A 20,339-nucleotide genomic window follows, 5' to 3' on the forward strand; every position below is an offset into this window, starting at 1 on the left:
ATAAGGAAACTGAGTCTCTGATTCTTCAGGCACTTGGTCTAAAGTCACAAAGCTCCTATGTAGCCAAGAGAGAGTTTAAACCCAGGCTGGTCTGACCGCGACGCAGGCTTGGTCCACCAACAAAGGAGACCAAGGAAGCCCTGAGCAGAGAAGAGCGCATAATCAGGGGGAAGGATACTGATGTAGGGCAGGGGTAGGGCATTGGACCTTCTCAGGCCTCTCAGGGGCCCAGATGACGTCACCTCCCCAAGGGACTGCTTGGCTCACCTCCCAGGCTTTGTCAGGTGTCCAGCAAATTCCAGCAGCCTGGGGGAGGGTGGACCCAAGAGCGAGGAGTGGCAGAAGAGACAGGGCACAAGGCAATCATGATGGCAGGTATCTGTTCCCCGAAACAGCTGACCTTGAAGTTCAAAGTGGCTAAGGAGACAAGAGAAGCCGAAATAGGGTGGGGACTGCTCTGGGGTGGGGGTTGAACCTGATTCCCACCTTGCCCCTCCTCCCTCTGTAAACACTCTTGCCCACTCCTTCATGCTTCCCTGGCTCTGCAAATACTGTTCCCTCCCCTGGAATCTCCTTGCCGCCTCCTCCTTCAAGGGCAAGTTCGCACGTCCCCTCTTCCCACCTTTTCCACCCTCCTCCCACCCTTAGCTCCCTCTTCTGGTCCCCAGAGTGCTAGCAAGCAGGTTTTCTCCCTCCTTCCCTTCCTTCTTTCCTTCCTTTCTTCCTGCTTTTCCCCTTCCTTCTCTTTCTTTCTTTCTCTTTCTTTCTTTCTTTCTTTCTTTCTTTCCTTTCTTTCTTTCTTTCTTTCTTTCTTTCTTTCTTTGTTTTATTTTTAGTAATCTCTACACCCAATGTGGGGCTGGAACTCATGACCCTGAGATCAAGAGTCACATGCTTTTCGGAAATCCAGCCAGGTGCCCCTAGCAAGCAGATTTTCTGACGGAGGAATAGGGTGCAGGCTGAAAGATTCATTCATTCCAGTCTCCCTACATTCCTCTGCAGTCTCGTCCAGCTTGAAATACCATCACATGCTGGCTGTGCTGAAATTTGTGTCTCCTGCCTGGACCTCTCCTGCTGAGTTCCAGACCCTGTGATCACTCCACATCTCTATGTGAACGTACAAAAGACGTCTCAAACCTGACATGGTCAAAACTGAGTTCCTGATCTTCCCCAGCCCTGCCCTCATCTTGGTCCTTCCAAAGTTGCTTGTGTCTCCATTGAAACCGCTCCACTTTTCCAGTAGCACGAGCTAAAAACCTTGAAAGGGGGGCACCTGGATGGCTCAGTCGGTTAAGCATCTGCCTTCGTCTCCTGTCATGATCCCAGGGTCCTGGGATCGAGCCCCATGTAGGGCTCCCTGCTCAGTGGGGAGTCTGCTTCTCCCTCTCCCTCTGCACGCCCTATCCCCCCACTTTATGCTCTCCCTCTCATTCTCTCAAATAAATAAATAAATAAATAAATAAATAAAATCTTAAAAAAAAAAAAAACTTGAAAGGTATCTTACTCTTCTCTTTCCCTCCCACCACACATCCAGTCCACCGGCAAGGCCTGTTTGTTCTACCTTCAATACACACCAGGTCCTGACTGCTTCTCCCACCTCCTCTGTTGTTCACCTGCTACAAGCTTCATTGCTCTCACCTTGACTGGAGCAGTGGCCCCTGCATAGACCCTCCCATGACCTTGCCCCTATACTCTCTTCTCAACCCAGCAGCCAGGTGGTCCTATGAGCACAAAAGGCTCCACTCAGACCCTCCAGTGGTGTCCCAGCCCGCTCTAGTCCCAAAGTCTTTCAAAACCTAGGGCACCTGGCTGGCTCAGTATGAACATGTGACTCTTGATCTCAGGGTTGTGAGTTCAAGCCCCACGTGGGGGGGGGGTTGGGGGGACAGAGCTTACTTAAAAAACAAAACAACCGGGGCGCCTGGGTGGCACAGCGGTTAAGCGTCTGCCTTCGGCTCAGGGCGTGATCCTGGCGTTATGGGATCGAGCCCCACATCAGGCTCCTCCGCTATGAGACTGCTTCTTCCTCTCCCACTCCCCCTGCTTGTGTTCCCTCTCTCGCTGGCTGTCTCTATCTCTGTTGAATAAATAAATAAAATCTTTAAGAAAAAAAAACAAAAACAAAACAACCAAACAAAATGTACAAGCCCTATAAATGATCTTTTCCCTGCCTGTCTGATTTTTACCTGCTACTAATTTCCCACTGGCTCACTCTGCTCCAGCCACACTGCACTTAACTTTTCGCAGTTCCTCAAACATCCCAATCATGTTCCTACTTGGGGGTTATGCACTAGCTGTACCCCCAGCCTGGAATGCCCTCAGGTATCCATGACTTGCTCCTCGATGCAAATATTATCTCATGTTTGCCTTCCCTGAGTATCCTAGTTAAAACACAAACTCCTGACCTTTCCTATCCCCCTTCCCTGCTTATTTTCCTCCAGAGAACTGATATCATCTACCTTATTATAAATTTTACCTATAAATTTTAGTTTATTATCTGCTTCCTCCTTTTAGCATACAAGTTCTGTGAAGGCAGTAACTTTGTTTGTTAGGTTGTTTTCTTTGCTGTGGGGGAGGGGCAGTGCCTAGCCTATGGTGGGCACCCAATAAATATCGCTTGAGCACCCGTTTGGGGGCCACCGCTGCACTGAGCACTGAAGATGGGATCATGAGCAAAACCTGACAAAGTCTATGAAGCTTAAGTCTTGGGCAGCGGTTGTCTCGTTTTCGCAAGTAGGACCCTTCCTGGGGAGCTCTCAGGAGACTGGCTCCACCCCTGGAGATCGATCCTGGATCCTGGGGTAGGGCGTAGGGTGTGTACAGCGCACACAGCTCCCCAGGGAACTGTGATGCAAGGAGTCACATTGGTCTGCGGGGACGGACGGCACGTCTGAGGTCTGATTTCCACAGCACCACCCGCTCTCCATTAAACAGTTGTTACATGTCTGTCTCCCCTCTAAACAGTGAAGTTTTGGACTGCTTCTCTGTGGGGCCCCCGGGCTCAGCGCAGCGTAGACGCTGGTAAATGTTTACTGAGACTCAGAGCGAATGAATGGAGGGTGAATGAATAGTTAGAAGACGGATGAATGAATAACGGGACATCGGTTAGAGAAGGAATTTCAAGAGTTCACGATCTCGAGGGTGGGAACGTTTCCAAAGAGTTCCCCCTGTGCCCGAGGGTGGCAAGAGCGGCTGGGGCTTCCGAGGTCACGACGCGTTTGGTCCTGTGCGAAGGTGGCTGCTCCGCCGGCGGCCCTGGGCGGGGCCGGCCGCGGAGGAGAGGAGCTCAGCGGTTAGCGCTGCCACACACCCTGCTGCCTGGCAGCGCGCTTCTCCCGGCCAGGCGCGGCCGTTGCCATAGCTACAGACACAGCCAGGAGAGGAGGGGGCGGGCCCGGGAGTACGTCATTCCCAGCGCGACGCTGCTCCGCGCCTCCCGCCTCTTTCGGGTGCGAGACCCTCGGCCCGCCTCCCTGGCTCTCCACCTGCGCGCTTCCCCCGCTCGCGCCCTCCCCCGCTCTGCGCCGGCGCGGTGCCCGCCAGGGCGCGCAGGGGAGCCCGCGAGGCGCATGCGCGGTGCGGGGCCCGCCGCCGGTCTGGTGTCGCCGCCGCCGTTGCTGCCGTTGCCGCCTCCCTGCCGGCAAGTGTGGGAAAGGAGAAGCTGAGGGCCGCCGCCGCCGTTGCCGCTATGGGGGTGAGTGAGGCAGGGAGAGGAGACGCGAGGGCCCGGAGCGCTCCCCGGTCCCCTCGACCCCTGCGCCCCCATTGTTCCTTGAACCCCCCTCACGTGACCCCGACCCCCTCCGGCCTCACGTGACCCCCAACCCCCACATGACCCGACTCCCACATTCTAAGCGTCCCCACACTCGGCGCAGCCCGGGATCCCTTGGGGAGTCCCCTTCTCCGAGCCCCACCCCCTTAGGTGTCCCCCGCCCCTCGCGTTGCGGCCCCCACCCCCCCCGCCTTCCTGGCTGACCTGTTATTTTCTTGGCCACCCCTTAACCCCCGCGCGGTCCCTCGGGTACCCCCCGCCCCCAGGGATCACCCATCACCTAGTTGTCACGGGCTTCGCGACTTCCCACATCCTAGGCCGTCCCCGGCTTGCAGGGAACTGAGGCCCAGAGAAGAGGCACCCAGCCAAGGTCACACAGGCAGTGAGCAGGGGCCAGACCCTGCCTCGGGCCTCCCCAGCCCTCGGCCACTGGCGGCGCTTCCCGCTACCCGGATTCTCGGTGAAGCCGGTTCTCCTACACTCTTTCCAGACCTCTCCACCAGGTTCCTCCTGCTCCTAAAACGTCCTCTTCCCTTCCAACGGAGGCCTGCTCTTCTAGGCCTCCCAGATACACCAGAGTGGTTTTGATTCTTACTGGGGTCGTTAGTAGTCTTAAGTGCTGCAGGTGGCTTTGCATGCGGGAGCGGTGCAGAAGGTGAGCAGGGAGGGTGTTGATGGGGGGAGCACTGATGGCTCCAGCCGCGGATGGGTAGTGACCACCTGTTCTGTGTGAGGCAACCGGGAGGTGCGCCCTTCCCTGGCATGTGCCCATAGAGGGCTGGGCAGAAGTTACTCAAATATTTGTGTGAGTTCACCTTCCTAAGTTCCAGTTAGAGTAGTATCAGGCACTCTCCTGAAAATGGAACTGGCCCTCCCTAGTACTGTGTAGATTAGTTTTTACCCGGAATTTTCACCATCTTTAGGGAGCCCTGACTGGGGCGCCAGAGATACCTCAGTTCCAGCCCCATCTTCACTGGCTGGTAGCATGATACTGTGCCAGTGACGTGGCCTTTCTGAATTTGAATTTCCTCTTCTATGTAATGTGGATGATGATACCCGCCCCCCCATAGATGTGAGAATTAAATGAGATAGTGGGTGCAGATAGCCACGTGAAATTGTGGCTGTTGTTTTTGCTTGTATTCTCACCTGTATTGTAGTTACCTAAAATAGATGTGTGCTATTTTTAACCCATTGGTTTGTCCCTCCTGTTGTTAACCTAGATTTTCTCTCACTCAAGTGGTTATTGACTGAACAAATCAACTTGTTAGATAAAAATAGTCGTTTAATCCATGTCGAAGCACTTTGTATAATCCACATCAAAACACTTTCATCTTGTTTCAGCAAGGAATTTGGGGTACTGTGTACTTGGTATGTGGAAAATCAAGTCTGGAGACCTTAGGCATATTTAACCCAGGTTTTGGTGAAAGGTCCCAAACCCCAACTCTTGTTGAAACGAGGTAAAAATCTGTGTGCGTAGTATCACTCAGTGTCTATGCAGCACCAGCCGCTACAGACTGAGCAGCAAACAAGAAGCATCACGTGCCATTCTGGTTCAACGCTTCCTCATTGGTTGAGTTGAAAGAACAAGACTCAGAGATACTGCGACCCTTGCTTCCTTCGGGGCCTCCATGTTATTACTCATACTCTACAGATGTGTTTCTCAGAACGGCCCCTGCCTAGTCTCTTCTGGCCTACAACTCACTGCAGCAAAGTCCCTGAAACGATGCTGGAACCCTCTCATTATCCTCATTCCTCCTGGGTGGGGCCTGTGGACTCCCCACCTCAGTGTCAGGAAGGTCAGTGTTTGTGGCAGGCACCGTCTGTGGGAGGGCCCTGCTCCATTTGACAGATAACCTCAGGCTAAGAGAGAGTAGCATCAGATGGAGCACCGTTCCCTTCAGAGTTCTTTCCCTCTTGCTGCCACAGACGTGTTGCCTTTTAGGAATTAGAATGCACATCTCTGGCTCCCTTCATCAAAAACAGAGATTTTTTTCTGGATCCTGGATGCTATGTGTGGTGAAGGTACTGACACTGAAAATCTAAGAGATGCCAAATCTCTCTTCTGAAAGGTGCCTCCTGCCCCCATCTGTGTGCTTGTTTTCTGAATTTCTCTGTGGCCTGGTAGTCCTAACTGCATGTGGAGATACTACTTTGAGAGGAATAGCAGGGGGAGGGGTTTCACAGCTGCGCGTGAAGACACTTGTGTCACACTTTATAAAAAGTGCTGGGTAAATGTAGTTGATGTTGTGGCAGAAGCATGGATTTTAGGGTTCAGACCTGGATTTGAATCTTGGGTGATTCATTCAACAGGTATGGACTTAGTACCTACTGTTTGCTGAGCACTGGGTGTACGTTGACTAACGAAGCCAGTGTGACCTCTACCTCATGGGGTGTTACAGTCCGGTGTGAGTGGAGGGAGGGGGTGGCAGGGAGAGACCTCTTTGGGAATTTTGTTCACTGGCTCTGTGACCCTAAAAGTTCCCTCACGTCTCTGTGCTTCCGTTTTCTCATCAAAGAAGTGGACACACATAACTTGTTATTACAGAGATTACAGTGAAGCCTCTTTATTAAAGCATTAGCAGAGTGCGGGGCGCTAGTAGGTCCTCGTAAACAGAAGTCCGTATTTTTATACCTAGTACATTGTATCATTTTGTCTTCACAACAGCCCTGTGAGGTATAGACGTTGTTAGCTCCCTTTTACGGCTGAAATCGAGATCCAGAGAAACTAAGTAACTTGCTAAAAAGAGATTAAGTAACTTGCCCAAAGTCACACAGCTACTAAGTGGAAGAGCTGAGAATCAAATCCAAGTCTCTTGACTCAAAATCCCACACTCTTTTTATTATCTAAAGCTCCCTTGGGAAAGACACTTAACCACAATGAGCTTTACTGTTCACTGTGCTTATTTCCCATTTTAATTAGGAGAATTTTCCTGTGTCCCTGCAGGATAGCCTTACCTCCACAAGGCAGGGCAAAGCTAATTAGAACAGTAGGAGACCACTTTTCTTCGTGTGTGCTGGGTTTGGGGGAGAGCCCCTGCCTGTCCGCCCTGGCCTGCTGCAGCCACATAGCCCATGTGCAGGCAGCGAAGCACTTAGGGGTCGCTTTCATTCTCTGCCGTCTCGGGCCGTGGCAGCCTGGAGCCTCGCTCTGAGGATTGTCTGGCTGGCCTGTTCCCTTGCATGAATGAGCCCGTAAATCTCCTGGAGGCCTGGGGTTGGCCCTCCTGCTGCTTGTGCTTAGGAATTACTTACTTCATGGTCTTAGACATGAGATGCTGTGGAGGGAACCCACGTTTCAGTGCTTTCTGGGTCCCGGGAGTCACACTTTCCTTCCAGCACCTTTGATCTTTCAGCTCTGTGTTGTGTGAGGAGAGAACTAGTGTGCAGGCTGGAGGAGGGGCGCTTGCCTCTACTGTAGAAGTGACTTCTGACCTGTCCTTTCAGCTATTCAGTGAGGCCAGCATTAGTGTCCCCATTTTTCCAGAGATGGACTTGCTTTCACAGGTCATGCAGGGGCGGCAGGAGGAGCAGTGGCCTGGCCTGAGTGATGTCAGGGCTCATGTTCTTTCCTGGAGACTGGCTGTCTTGGGTTTCCTTACCCCTCCCTCTGTGTAGAGGTAGGGCCTAGGGCAGCACTGTGCTCGCATGGCACGTCAGCCGTCACCAAGCCAGAAGAAAGGTGATGAGAACTGAATTGCTGAGTGGCTACCTTAATGGCTCCTGAGGTCTGAACTTCTCAGGCAGGACTGAGAAGGAAGGTCTTTTACACCGATGTCAGCCTTCCCATTGGGAGACAGCAGGGCTGGTGGAACAAACACTAGATCCGGGACCCAACCCCTGGGATTAAGTCCCCCACTACCATTTACTCTTGGGGGAACTCTGAACGAGTTACACCATCCCTTTGAGCCTCAGTTGCCTTGCGTGGGAATGGAGGTGCTGGTTTTTGCCCTGAGAATTGAAGCAGATGTTTGCGAAAGTACTTTTCGAGCTGAGTGTATCTCGCAATGTTGTTTTGAAATTCAAATTCCCAGAGAAAACGGTGGGTGCCCTAAAACCTGTGTGTGGTCGAGAGGGGTTTGTTCTGTCCACTCCAGTCCCAGCCTTATGAAGACAGTGTGTTCTCTTCTGTTCGCTCCTTCCTTGAGGGAGGTGAGGATGGGATCTAGCCGGGCTTCCGGCACAGTGCTCAGCAGGCTAAAACAGCTGGTGCTGGCAAGTTTACACCTAGAAGAGCAATCCGTGTGAGTTCTTGGTGTCTGACCTCTCGCCTCCTGGTCCCTTGAAATAAGAGTTAGGCAGTGGCATTCCTTGGAGGGCCGAAGGTAGAATTTATCCCAGAAACTTTTCCAGCATCTGGTTTTCGACTCGCCCTCTGCTGGTGCCAGCGTCGGGGCTACGGCACAGCTGGAGGGAGTACAGCCTCTCTCGGGTGAGCTCAGGAAACCGAGAGGTGGAGTCAGAAGAGGCAGTGAGGTGGGTAAAAAAGCAGAGCCATCCCTCCAGTGCCTTTGGGTGCCTTCTGGATTTGGGCTGGGGAGGGTGTGAACAACTCTGGATGCATATGCTGCCCTGGTCTTCCTTGGGAGTGAGAAAGAGAACTCGCGTTGGTTGAGCGTGTGCCGGAGTCAGTCTCCCCGACCTCCTACCTCAGAGAAGGTGTTATGAGCCTCACTCACCTCATTCATCAGATGAGGGAAGGAGACACAGAGAAGGACTGACTGTTACCTGAACACCACTCTGAAAAGCAGGAAGAGGCTCTGGGTAGGGTCTGTGAGATTCCAGAGTGTGGGCTCTTTTTCCTGTGTTACTAGCTTTTTACAACAGAGTGAGAGGGTCCACGTAGGCCTGAGAGAACCCCACGTGAGCTTTAAACGGGATTTGCTCTTTATGCAGTTATGGGTGCCTCTGTGCAAGGACACTCTCCCTTTGCTCCCCCCTGACCATGTGTCAGCATGGCCTCTGTCCCCAGGTGAACCCCTTGAGGCCCTTGACTCCACCCTTGTCGGCACTAGGTGTGCAGTGTGCCTGCCGCTCATTGCCCTTGGCCGAGCAGTGCTTCTGGGGAACGGTTCTGGCTCCTTAAGCCAGAGCGCCCTGGGCTTAGCTTAGAAAGGGGACCCAGCTCCCAGAGGGGCTCCCCCAGACCAGATCTTTGTCTTCTGAAGCTGGCAGACACTGAGAAGGCTTTGAATAAACTTATACTTAGGAACAGCTGTCAGCGTCTACCTCAGATGCCATCTCCTCCTTGAAACCTGCCCTGCATGCATCTAGAATTAGTCCTTGCTTCCTTAGGAGGGATGGATGAGCGCATATTTATTAGGCACCTGCTGGGGCCAGGCTCTGCTGCAGACATTGTCATGTGCTCTCACTGGGCCCTCACAGTGACCCAGCAGTCCTGAGGGTCAGTACTCTTCTGACAAGGAAGCTGAGAAGTCAGGTGATGCTCCCAAGCTCCCACGACTAGAAGACGCTTGTGTCTTTCCCAACCCACCAAGTGTGCAGCCCCCAGGATTGGAAGTCCCTGCCACTGAAGCCAGGCTGTGGACTCGGGGACTGACTCTAAGGTTCCTCAAAAGGAAAGTCAAGTCTTTGGTCGGCCACAGCCCTTCCAGCCAACTTTGCTTTTCCCTGTTGCAGAGGAAGTCAAGCAAAGCGAAGGAGAAGAAGCAGAAGCGGTTGGAGGAACGAGCAGCCATGGATGCCGTCTGTGCCAAAGTGGATGCTGCCAACAGGGTGACTCCCCTCCTTCCCAAGTCCCTTGCTCCTAGAACTTCAGCTCCGTTTTTCATTTGACTTCTTTTGGCGCCACCCTGTGGCAGCATTTTGTTATTGGCCAGCTGAGGGAAATGAGCGCCGCAGGAGAGTTGCCAGAAGGGTCAGAGGTTGGCCTAGGTGTGCAGGGAAATGTGGATGCAAATGGAAGTGGCTGTGGCGCCTGGGTGGCTCAGTCCGTGGAACGGAGCGTGTGACTCTCCATGTCAGGGTCGTGAGTTCCAGCCCCACACTGGGCGTGCAGCCTACTTACAAAAAGAAAAAGAATGGGGACGCCTGGGTGCCTGAGTCGTTGCATCTGCCTTCAGCTCAGGTCATGATCCCGGGCTCCTGGGATTGAGCCCACATTGAGCCCCATATCATCGGGCTCCCTGCTCAGCGGGCAGTCTGCTTCTCCCTCTGCTCGCAGCTCCCCCTGCTTGTGCTCTCTCTTTCTGACAAATAAATGAATACAATCTTAAAAAAGAAAAAAAAAGGGGCACCTGGGTGGCACAGCGGTTGGGTGTCTGCCTTCGGCTCGGGGCGTGATCCCGGCGTTCTGGGATCGAGCCCAACATCAGGCTCCTCCGCTAGGAGCCTGCTTCTTCCTCTCCCACTCCCCCTGCTTGTGTTCCCTCTCTCACCGGCTGTCTCTCTCTGTCGAATAAATAAATAAAATCTTTAAAAAAAAAAAAAAAGAAAGAAAGAAAGAAAAAAAAAGAGTAGAAATGACTGGTTCTCTCTGTGGGTCTCCTTCCATACCAGTCGAAGAGGGTCTAGAGGAATTTTTGTTAGTATTTTGCATTTTGGAGAGGAGACCTTCCTGGTAAAATGTGGTATAGTTTTCTCATTCATTCCTTCAAATATTTATTGACTGACTATGAAGTACCAAAGGCTCTGCTGGCACCAGGGCAGGGGGCAACAGCCTGGTTCCGGGGGCCACAGGCAAGGAAGGAGTAGCTGTGAAGCTGAGCACCCAGGTGGCCCCACTAAGAGCAGGCTTGGCTTTCAAACAGAACTGAAGAGATTCTGGTCATCCTTCCTGCTCCCATTTCATATCCCATTTTTTGTTACTCTTTTTTTTTTTTTTTTAAAGATTTTATTTATTTGATAGAGCATAAGCAGGGGCAGCAGCAGGGAGGGGAGAAGCAGTCTCCCCGCTAAGCAGGGAGCCTGATGTGGGGCTTGATTCCAGGACCCTGAGATCATGACCTGAGCCTAAGGCAGATGCTTAACTGACTGATCCACCCAGACGCCCCAATTTTTTGGTACTCTTTTTTTTTTTTTTTTTTAAGATTTTATTTGAGAGAGAATGAGAGCACGAGCAGGGGGAGGGGCAGAGGGAGAGGGAGAAGTAGACTCCCTGCTGAGCAGGGAGCCTGATGTGGGGCTTGATCCCAGGGCTCCGGGATCATGACCTGAGCCTAAGGCAGATGCTTAACCAATTGAGCCACCCAGGCGTCTTTTTTTTTTTTTTTTTAAGATTTTATTTATTTATTTGACAGAGAGACAGCCAGTGAGAGAGGGAACACAAGCAGGGGGAGTGGGAGAGGAAGAAGCAGGCTCCCAGTGGAGGAGCCTGATGTGGGACTCGATCCTAGAACGCCGGGATCACTCCCTGAGCCAAAGGCAGGGCTACCCAGGCGTCCCCAGGCGTCTCTTTTATGACTCTTTTAGCCCACCCAGTAAAGAGTCCACATTTATAAGGAGGTGGTTCACTGACATGATTGTGCCATTTTGGGTTTTGACCCGGTGAGGTTAGTTGAGGGCTTCTTAGAAGTATGCAGTCCGACTCTTGGTTTTGGCTCAGGTCACGATCTCAGGGTTGTGAGATCTAGCCCTGTGTTGGGCTCTGCTCTCAGTGTGGAGTGTGCTTGAGATTCTCTCTCTGCCCCTCCCCTTGTGCGTGCATGCATGTGCGTTCTCTCTTTCTAAAATAAATAAAAATCTTAAAAGAAAAGAAATGTTAAAAAAAGAAGAAGAAGTATGTAGGTGGATGGGGCACCTGGCTGGTTCAGTTGGTAGAGCAGGTGACTCTTGATCTCAGGGTCCTGAGTTCAAGCCCCACACTGGGCATGGAGCCTACTTAAAAAAAAAAAAAAAAAATGAAGTGGCCTCTCTCTTTTGAGTCAGGTGACCTACAGGCCAGTATTAGCATTAGGCTAGTAGAGTCTCTTTTTACCTTGTGAAATGAAGCTGACTTAAAGCTCTTGGACCTCCTTACTAGAACCTCGCTACGTGTGATTTCCAAGCTGAGGCAGGGGGAGCGGCGTCTAAGGGCTGCTCCTGGGCCGGGAGCTAAGCCTCCCAGTGTGGGGCTGCACACCATCCCCCTGCCGGGCAGAGCCACACGTGTGTTTGTGCTACTGCTCTTGTCTTTCCCTCCACAGCTTGGAGATCCTCTGGAGGCTTTCCCAGTGTTCAAGAAATATGATCGAAATGGGTAAGTGTTCAGCACTCCTACCTGTTGTCTCCTTGAGTGTCTGAAGGAATTCACTTTCCCAGAGTCTGCTTCCTCCAACCCAAATTTTCTCATTCTTTGTTACAAAAAGGAGAAGCTATGGCGAGTATCTTGTTGATATAAAAGCCCCTGGTTTGGGTGACAAAGGAATCCATAAATGAACAAAGATCGCATAATCTTAGACTGATGTTTCTTTACGATTTGATGTTCTCTCCAAGTGAAGAATCATGAAGCTGAAACAAACTTGAAAAATCATCTAGGCTGATTTCCTCCTTTTATGCAAGGGGGAACCAAGGCCCAGAGAAGCTGTGTAATTTTCTGAGCCACGGCGTTTCTCCCTGGCTGCTGAGGGGGCTTTTAATTCCCGATCTAGGGCTCTTTCCTAGAGTGTATGGTGTAATTCTTAAAAGCCACTTACTGGCTGTGTGACCCTGGACTCTGGACGTAATCTCTCTGTGCCTCCATTTTCTATTTTTATTTTATTTATTTTATTTTAGATTTTGTTTTATTTTATTTTAGATTTTATTTGTCAGAGAGAGAGAGAAAGAGTGAGCACACAAGCAGGGGGAGCAGCAGGCTCCCTGCTGAGCAAGGAGCCCCATGCGGGACACGATCCCAGGACTCTGGGATCATGACCTGAGCTGAAGGCAGATGCTTAACTGATTGAGCCACCCACGCATCCCTGTGCCTCCATTTTTTAATCAGCAGTGGGTCTAAAAATAGATGGTTTCGTCAGGAGGGTTAGGTATAAAGTGCTCGTGCCTGGAGCTTACCAAAACCTAGGTCAGTGTTGGCCGTTATTACTACCGTTATTGTTACTAATCCAATTTACTGCTGTAGGATCTGGGTGAAAGCCCCCTTCCCCTTTCTGTCCTTTTGGTTTATAAAATAGGAAGCGTAATCTGTCTTACCAGAGCTGCTCTTGGCTTAGGGGAAAACGGGGGTTATAGTTTTAGAGAATCACAGCTGTGGGTTTGAATCAGAACTGTGCCTCTGATGAACTGTATTCAGGCAAGCCACACTCCTTAAGCCTCCTTTTTTGGTCTGTTAGATGGAGTGATGAAGCCAAACTTGTAAGGTCGTTTTAAGGAGGAAGGAGCGTGGTATACAGTTCTGTAGGTAGCAGCTGGTATGAGTATTTTAGTGAACAAGATAGACAGATGTAAGCATACAGATTATGAAACGAACGCTTCAGTAGGTGACATCGTAGCTGCTCTCCGTGGCTTTGTCAGAATCGCATAGTATCACGTTACCCCGTCCTTCCTGTGTGTGGTCAGACGGAGTACAGTTCCTCCGCTGAATAGCCTTGCCATTCAGTGTCTGGAAAGTCCTCTGACACAGTTTAGAGATCCCTTACTGTGATGTCTTCTAGTGTTCTATGTTTCACATTCCTATGACTCTCAGAAATATTGGAACAGCCCTGACGCCGGCATTGCCAGCTGACTCTGGGCTCCTTTGGTGCCTGGAATTTTGTGTGCTTTGTGTGGCTGTGATCCTGCTTTAATGTACTTAAAGAACTCAAATAAGAAAAAAAAAGAAAGAGAACTCAGTGTAGTGGAGAATTCATACCTCCAGACCGACCTTTGGAAAATACACGGCTGAGCCAGATGGAAGGCTGTGTTGAGGCATTTCTGACTACAACGTGGTCATTACTTATGAAGAAAGGAAGACTGTTCAGAGCCAAGAAGTTCCGAATGTATGAGGCTGAGCACACGTGCAGCTCATGTGGTGGACCAGACAGCAGAGGTGACAGTCGCTGCCAGTGGGGACGTCCTCTGAGGGGTCGTGTCAAGGGCCACTGGAAGGTCCTGACCCGGGGCCTCTCTGAGGACTGTGTGTCACTGACTTCAGTCTTTTTTTTTTTTTTTTTAAAGATTCTATCCATTTATTCGACAGAGATAGAGACAGCCAGCGAGAGAGGGAACACAAGCAGGGGGAGTGGGAGAGGAAGAAGCAGGCTCATAGTGGAAGAGCCTGATGTGGGGTTCGATCCCAGAACACCGGGATCACGCCCTGAGCCGAAGGCAGACGCTTAACCGCTGTGCCACCCAGGCGCCCCAGTCACTGACTTCAGTCTTGTCAGAATGTGGCACTGCCTGGAGATTGGGGTTCCACATTGGCCAAGGAGCTGAACTGTGATTGACTAATGTTTCCCGTAGAAGTTAATAGATGACGGTACCTTAATGCCTACAGCGTTTGTTAGTGTAGGGAAACAAGCATGGGGTTGGACCCCGCTCCACCCTGTTGGGTCAGCCGAGAGCACCCGCCGTGTCCTCAAAGGAAATGGCAGGCAGGACTCCCCAGGGGGGTTCCGGACCATGGTCTTCTCAAAGGGCCTGAGGTGACCCAGCCACTTTCAAGGTGCCAGGGCTGCCCGGTGAGGAGTCCGTTCAGAGACTAAATGCCTAAGGGCGGGAACTAAAGGCGCTGAGAAGACTCTAGTGTTCATAGCAAAGCGTAGAAGAGAGGCTGGAGAAAGCAAAGAGGTAGCGGAGAGAGAAGTTTACAGAGTGCCGAGGCTGATAAGGGCCTCGCAGGGCAGGCAGGAAATGAGACTGTGGTCAGGGTGGTGGGCTGGCGATGACAGTTGTTAATCTCAGCCCGAAAGGCTTCGTTCCCTCAGCGGCACCTTGCGTAGTCACGTCCCAGAAGGCAGGGTGCAGGCTCGGCTCTTCTCTGTAGAACAGACCAGGCCTGCTGCCCTGCGCAGCCTGCCGCCGGCTCCACACGCCGTCTTTCCCTCTTCTTCAGGTTAAATGTCTCCATTGAGTGTAAGCGAGTGTCTGGATTGGAGCCAGCCACCGTGGCCTGGGCCTTCGACCTGACCAAAACCAACATGCAGACCATGTAAGCACACCCCTACAGGAGGGGAGCCTCACTCCTCCCCTTCTTGGCTTCCCCACCCTGACTGCTGACTGCCCCCACATTTCCCAGGTACGAGCAAAGCGAATGGGGCTGGAAGGACCGAGAGAAACGGGAGGAAATGACGGATGACCGAGCCTGGTACCTCATTGCTTGGGAAAGCAGTTCGGTTCCTGTTGCCTTTTCTCACTTCCGGTTTGACGTGGAGTGCGGGGATGAAGTCCTGTACTGGTAGGCGCCCCAGCTTGGGAGAGGCCGTGGGGAGGACACGTGGGCGCTGCTGCAGGCACTCAGCGGGTGGTGGAGCCCACCGTGCCAGTCTGGGTCTGCGGGCTGCAGGGCCTCAGGCTCCTCTGACGGGCCTTGCCTCCCCGTGCTCACTGCGCTTTCTTCGTCCAGCTACGAAGTGCAGCTGGAAAGCAAGGTGCGGCGGAAAGGCCTGGGGAAGTTCCTCATACAGATCCTGCAGCTCATGGCCAATAGGTAAGGGCGTCTGCCCCGCCGCGTCTGTCGCTCCACTGGAAGGATCTGCTGCTGAGCCATCCACGGTTCTTTGAGCCTCCGTGGAGGACCAGGCTCATAGGAATGTTTTGGAAGAAAGGCATCTAGAACCCTCTCAGTAAAAATACTCCTCGCCCTGCTGTGACTCCAGATTTTGTACATGCGGCTCAATGCAGCTTCTGATGCCTGTTGTGCCTGAATGGGGGGTGCAGAGAGGGAGTGGAGAAGAAGCCAGTCGGGTGGGGGCCCAGTGCCCGTGCAGTCTGATCGCCCCATAACGGAAGCACGGGGTGCTGTGGGTGGCCAGCACGGACGCTAGAGTTGGGGCTCAGGGGGTGATTCTCAGGAGCAAATGGAGCACAGCAGGCAGAGACACAAAAGAGGAGGCATGAGTTAGCATTGGTTTCTCTTTCTGGAAGGTGTTCTCTCTGCTTTCTTTCCAGCACACAGATGAAGAAAGTTATGTTAACTGTATTTAAGCACAATCATGGCGCCTACCAGTTCTTCAGAGAAGCGCTGCAGTAAGGAGCTGGGCCCTGGTGTGGGACCCTCTGGGTGGTACGGGGGGCCTGCCCCAGGACCTTTTTCCTGGTCCCAGAGCTCATTCATCCTGAAGGCTGAGCACCTGGTCCGGTGGTCCGTGGGAGTAACCCGGGGATTGGTGAGATGGCGTGGCGTGCCCTCTGGCCGCGCCCTCACTCCTAGGGCTCTTGTGAACGTGGCGGGTAGAAAAGTTCCCAGGCTGGGAAGGAAGACAGTCAGCTACTGGCAGCCCAGCCTTTCCTCTTGCCTTTCTTGCAGATTTGAAATCGACGACTCTTCCCCCAGCATGTCTGGCTGCTGTGGAGAGGACTGCTCCTACGAGATCCTGAGCCGGAGGACCAAGTTCGGGGACAGCCAGCACTCCCATGCGGGCGGGCACTGTGGCGGCTGCTGCCACTGAGCTCCCAAGCTAGAATGCTCTCTCCAAGGCCTGTCCTCTCCCTGGGCTCACGCCGCTGGCCAAGTGCCCTCAGAGCTGTGGCCTCCTTAGCCCTGCACGTGCCAGGCTGCAGCCTGAGAGCACAGAACCCTGGGGTGGAGTGGTCCGAGCTGCCCGTCCTCCGCTCTCCTAGAAGAACAGAGTGCCCTGAAGGAGCAGAGAGGAGAGGGTGCCGAGGGAGGTGCTGGTGGAGGCCGGGCAGGACGTGGACCCTCTCACAGCGGTTGCCTTCTTGCGCGGCCCTTGTGCCCGTGAGCATGAGGCTCCCCGGCTTCTCTGCAGGTGGATTCCTGACAGGCCCCCTCCCTCCCCTGCCACACACACACTTGGACAAACGGGGTGTTTTATACCCACCTTTATAAAAGTCTGGAGCCCTGGGTCGGGGTCTGGTTGGTCCCCAAGGAGGAATGGACTGAGTGCAAGAGCTGGACGTAGAGATAGGCCTCAGAGAGAGTCCTGTTTCGTAGCCGAATGCGCTGATGGAGACTGCGGGAAGGTCTTTTGTGCCACGACACTGGGAAGCAAGGGAGCTCTTCTAGCTGTGCTTTTATGGACCCACAGTTAGTGTGGAGACATCCCAGGGGACTGGCCGTTAGGAGGAAGGCTTCATCCCTCTCTGCCTCGTTGTTGATGAGAGAATGAGAGGACCAGGAACAAGGTGTGGGCGGGGGCGGCCCCCTGGGAAGAGAGCTGCCTCTCTGGGCTTTCGGACTTTGCTGCATCCTGGCTGAACCTCTTGATCTGGCAGCGACTCGAGTTCTCCCTTCACAGAAACAAGCCACAGGTCCTTCCAGTTCTCCCCGTCGCCCCTCGCCACTTGGCCTCCCCCAGCTCACCTCACCCGATACCTCTGCTCTTACTCTCAAGGGGGAGAATTACATTAGGGACCCCCTCCTCTTCCCCCAGAAGGACCCCTCGTTCCTGGCCTCCTCAGTGCTATTGCCTCTCATATCTTGGTGCTGATCGCTCTCTGAAGGTGGGGCCACCCTCCCTTTTCAGAGAGCCCCCAGCCAGCAGCAGGCCCACTGCCTGCACTCCCCAGCCTTGCCCCTTGCTGCCTCAGTGAGGCCTGGTGCCACTGCCCTGGCTGGCAGCTCCGGCTGCAGCGGGAATGCCTCTCAGTGGCCAGAACCGCTGCTTTCCTCTCTCTCCAGTGTCACCCTGTGGCAGCGGACTGGAGCAGGGGGAGACGACCTTCCTCTTCTCTCACAGGATAGAGAGGCTGTGGCTCAGAGCTTATGCTCGCCCTGATCTCTGGGCCTTGTGCCCCTTCCAGGGAAGACAATGACCAAATCCTTATCCAGGAAAAAGCACCTGCCACCTCCCCTTGGACATCCTTGAGCTCTGCTCTAGGGAGTGTCTTAAAGGTTCTAGCCTTTGTGAAGTTGCTCTCTTGGAGGTCTGTCTGTTCTGACCTCAGAGTCTGCTCAGACCCCACCGTCTGCCCTGACTCAGGTGGTCTCTGCTGGCGGGTCTCCCTGGAGCTGATCTCGCTTCCCCACTTTCCTGCTCCTGCAGGGCCCTGTGCACACAGCCACCTCCACCCAGCCCGGCCCTCCTCAGAGTGCTCTGTGTTGCTCTTGACCCCGCCGCGGCCAGCGGACGTGGCACTTCTTCGGGGAGGGCCTCTCAGCTCTACACTGGAGTAAGCCCGCCTCTGCCCCTACCTTCCGGCTCCCGGGGTCTCTGTGTGGGGAGGGGCGGGGAGAATTTTAAATTGCTGGGAGGAGGCCATTGGTGGGCTCCTTCCGAGAATCATGGAATGACAGAAGCATGTTTAGGAATTTTTTCCTCTGATCCCTGTCTGTTGACACAGAACAGGTAGATATTTATTGTCTTAGATCATGGATTTCTGATACCTCCCACTCAAGGGATCAAAAGGAACCCCGCTGTAAATTCCTCATAAGGTGAGTTCAGTGTATGTTGTCTCTCCACTCCTTGGACACCTGCCGCTGAGCCCACGGGTAGATGGAGTGCTTGGTGCCGCAGCCTGCGCTCGCAGCCTCTGCCAGCCGTCTGCTGCAGGGGGCTCGGGGGGCAGCGCTGGGGCAGGAGACCAGCAGCTCCCTCTGTTTCGGTGTTGAGCCCATTCACTCAAACATGTCTTTCTCCACTTTCCCAGGTCTTGGTTTTTGAGAAACAGAGCAGGCCTTTTGTTCCCCAGCTTTTTTGTGTGTGTTTTGTTTGGGGCATGTTAAAATATTTTTCAAGATTTTTTTTTTTTTTTTTTTAGTTGTATCCACTCTCTTTCAGGTTATTTTTGTTGATGTCAAATGTGTATATGACATGTGTATGGTTCTTTTTAACCCTTTCTGGTTTTTTTAGAGGAAACTGAAGGTAAACTCCTTGATATATATTTTTTTTCTTTAGCAACTTGTTATCACTGGAATCAAAGGGAAAAGTGATCTCTTTTTGCATTGGTTGTATTTGTACGTCACAAATAAAAGACACTTTGTTCAGCTGCTGGGATCGTGTCCTAACTCTGGGTGCCGTGGGCAGTGTGGTCTCAGGGGACACCTCCACACTGTCCCAGTGTTGGGCCGGAACCCTGGGAGGCACGAAGCTGTGAGGCCCCCACACCCCTTGCTATGAAAGGAGCCTTGGCCTGAGGAAGCTTTAGGGTGTCTGGGGCGAACAGCCAGTGGTGGGAACTGAGACGGAGTGCGTGTTTTGTGCCGTTTCGCGCTGGCCCTGAGTAGAGGTAAAAGGTCTTGCAAGGGACGCCTGATTACATCTCGGACAGTCCCAAGCCAGGCAGCGGGACATTTGACATCTTTGGCTAAATGTAAATGCCAGTGCACTTGGGTGGAAGTTGAACAGATTGAGAGTGCCGGTGTTTCTTTCCTCCCTCTTACTTTATTGGGTTACTCAGAATATTCTTTCTCTCTTAAAAAGATTCCAAAGCCCTCTTTCCTCCACTCACAAAAGACAAAGGCTCAAAGGAAGGGGTAACTCGTCAGGCCTGACAGGACAGGAAAGTTAAGAGCTGGGAGAGGGGAGAGGCTCGGCCCCTGGCATGTGACAGATGGAGCTATGCAGCTTCTCCCAGGCAGGCCTCCTGCCAGTCCCTGGCCCAGGGTGAGCTGGGAGGCGAGGCAGGAAGTAGGCTAGGAGCTGGGGTTCCGAAGCCCTTTCTGTGGACGCTGTGGGGGCAGCCTTGCTGTGCTGCTGCTTGGTGATCCTCTCTGCTGGGAGGGAGCAGGTGGAGCCCCAAGCCACAGGGCATGTTTGTGCCCTGGCAGGGCAGTGATCTGGGGAAGGGGGAGCAGCGCTAATAACTGTTCAGTGGGTGTCGGTGTGGGTGTGACAAACCATCCCCAGGTGTCATCCCACCTGGGGATGGTTTGTGCTGTTGCCTTATTGAAGAAAGGCATCACAATCCTTGGGAAGGGAGAGAGCATTTCACTGGGCGAATCATGCAACATTTCCCATGTGACAAACTTCTGTCCGCCCCCCCCCCCCCCCCCGCCCACCGCCCCGGCCCAAGTTCTTCGTTCCTTGCAGGCTGTTTTAATCCCAGGCAGGAATTCCCTGGAATGATAGTCCCCTTGCCACAGGGCAGATGGCCAGCGTTGGAAGGGTGTGGGGCCCTTCCTCGGCCCCTGCTGCCTGGGGTCTGTGCCCACCTCCTCGAGGGGCCCGGACCCCTCTTTGGACCTCCAGTGGCTGCCTGCACCCCTCCCTGCAGCTGTAACAAGCTTCTTCCCTCAAGTGGGACTTGTGCACGGGCCTTCGGTGAGCAGGTGCTGCAAGGGGCACCATGCCCGCCCGACGAGTCTTCCATTTCAGGCAGAGCGCGACCTGGTTTAGAAAGGACTGTGTTTCGCCTGCGGAAGCAAACTGGTCGCCCGGTGATTTCCACTAGCAGGTGCTGACGGTGGTCGGTTCCAGCCTTGATCTCCACGGTGCCCGGACCATGGTTTTCTGCATCCAGTCTGCAACGCCCAGGTACATGGCGGCGCCCGGGGCTCTGGGGATGTCAGCGTCACACTTGGTGATGGAGTTCTAGG

At 53.3% G+C, this 20,339-nt stretch overlaps 1 protein-coding gene across 2 annotated transcripts; it reads left to right on the plus strand.

The window, feature by feature from the left end:
• The first annotated feature begins 3,442 nt into the window (after positions 1-3,442).
• On the plus strand, positions 3,443-18,788 carry NAA40 (N-alpha-acetyltransferase 40, NatD catalytic subunit). 2 transcript variants are annotated; one of them, XM_026483390.4, is made up of 8 exons: positions 3,443-3,694; positions 9,410-9,505; positions 11,914-11,966; positions 14,736-14,831; positions 14,919-15,077; positions 15,246-15,329; positions 15,791-15,868; positions 16,149-18,788. In XM_026483390.4, exons 1-8 carry the CDS (start codon positions 3,689-3,691, stop codon positions 16,288-16,290), a joined length of 714 nt encoding a protein of 237 aa, XP_026339175.1. In that variant the 5' UTR covers positions 3,443-3,688; the 3' UTR covers positions 16,291-18,788. The 2 variants fall into 2 exon arrangements, with proteins under 2 accessions (XP_026339175.1, XP_057173098.1); XM_057317115.1 differs by lacking the exon at positions 11,914-11,966 and having other exon boundaries at positions 3,492-3,694.
• The last annotated feature ends 1,551 nt before the right edge of the window (positions 18,789-20,339 follow it).

The sequence above is a fragment of the Ursus arctos genome, unplaced genomic scaffold (genome assembly GCF_023065955.2).
Source record: "Ursus arctos isolate Adak ecotype North America unplaced genomic scaffold, UrsArc2.0 scaffold_23, whole genome shotgun sequence".
Taxonomy (NCBI): domain Eukaryota; kingdom Metazoa; phylum Chordata; class Mammalia; order Carnivora; family Ursidae; genus Ursus; species Ursus arctos.

Bases quoted from the DNA above. Each gene is read 5' to 3' on its own strand.
- NAA40 (XM_026483390.4), top strand. The intron at 9,506-11,913 runs GTGACTCCCCTC...TTCCCTCCACAG, and splicing joins AAGTGGATGCTGCCAACAGG to CTTGGAGATCCTCTGGAGGC. The intron at 15,330-15,790 runs GTAAGGGCGTCT...CTTTCTTTCCAG, and splicing joins CTGCAGCTCATGGCCAATAG to CACACAGATGAAGAAAGTTA.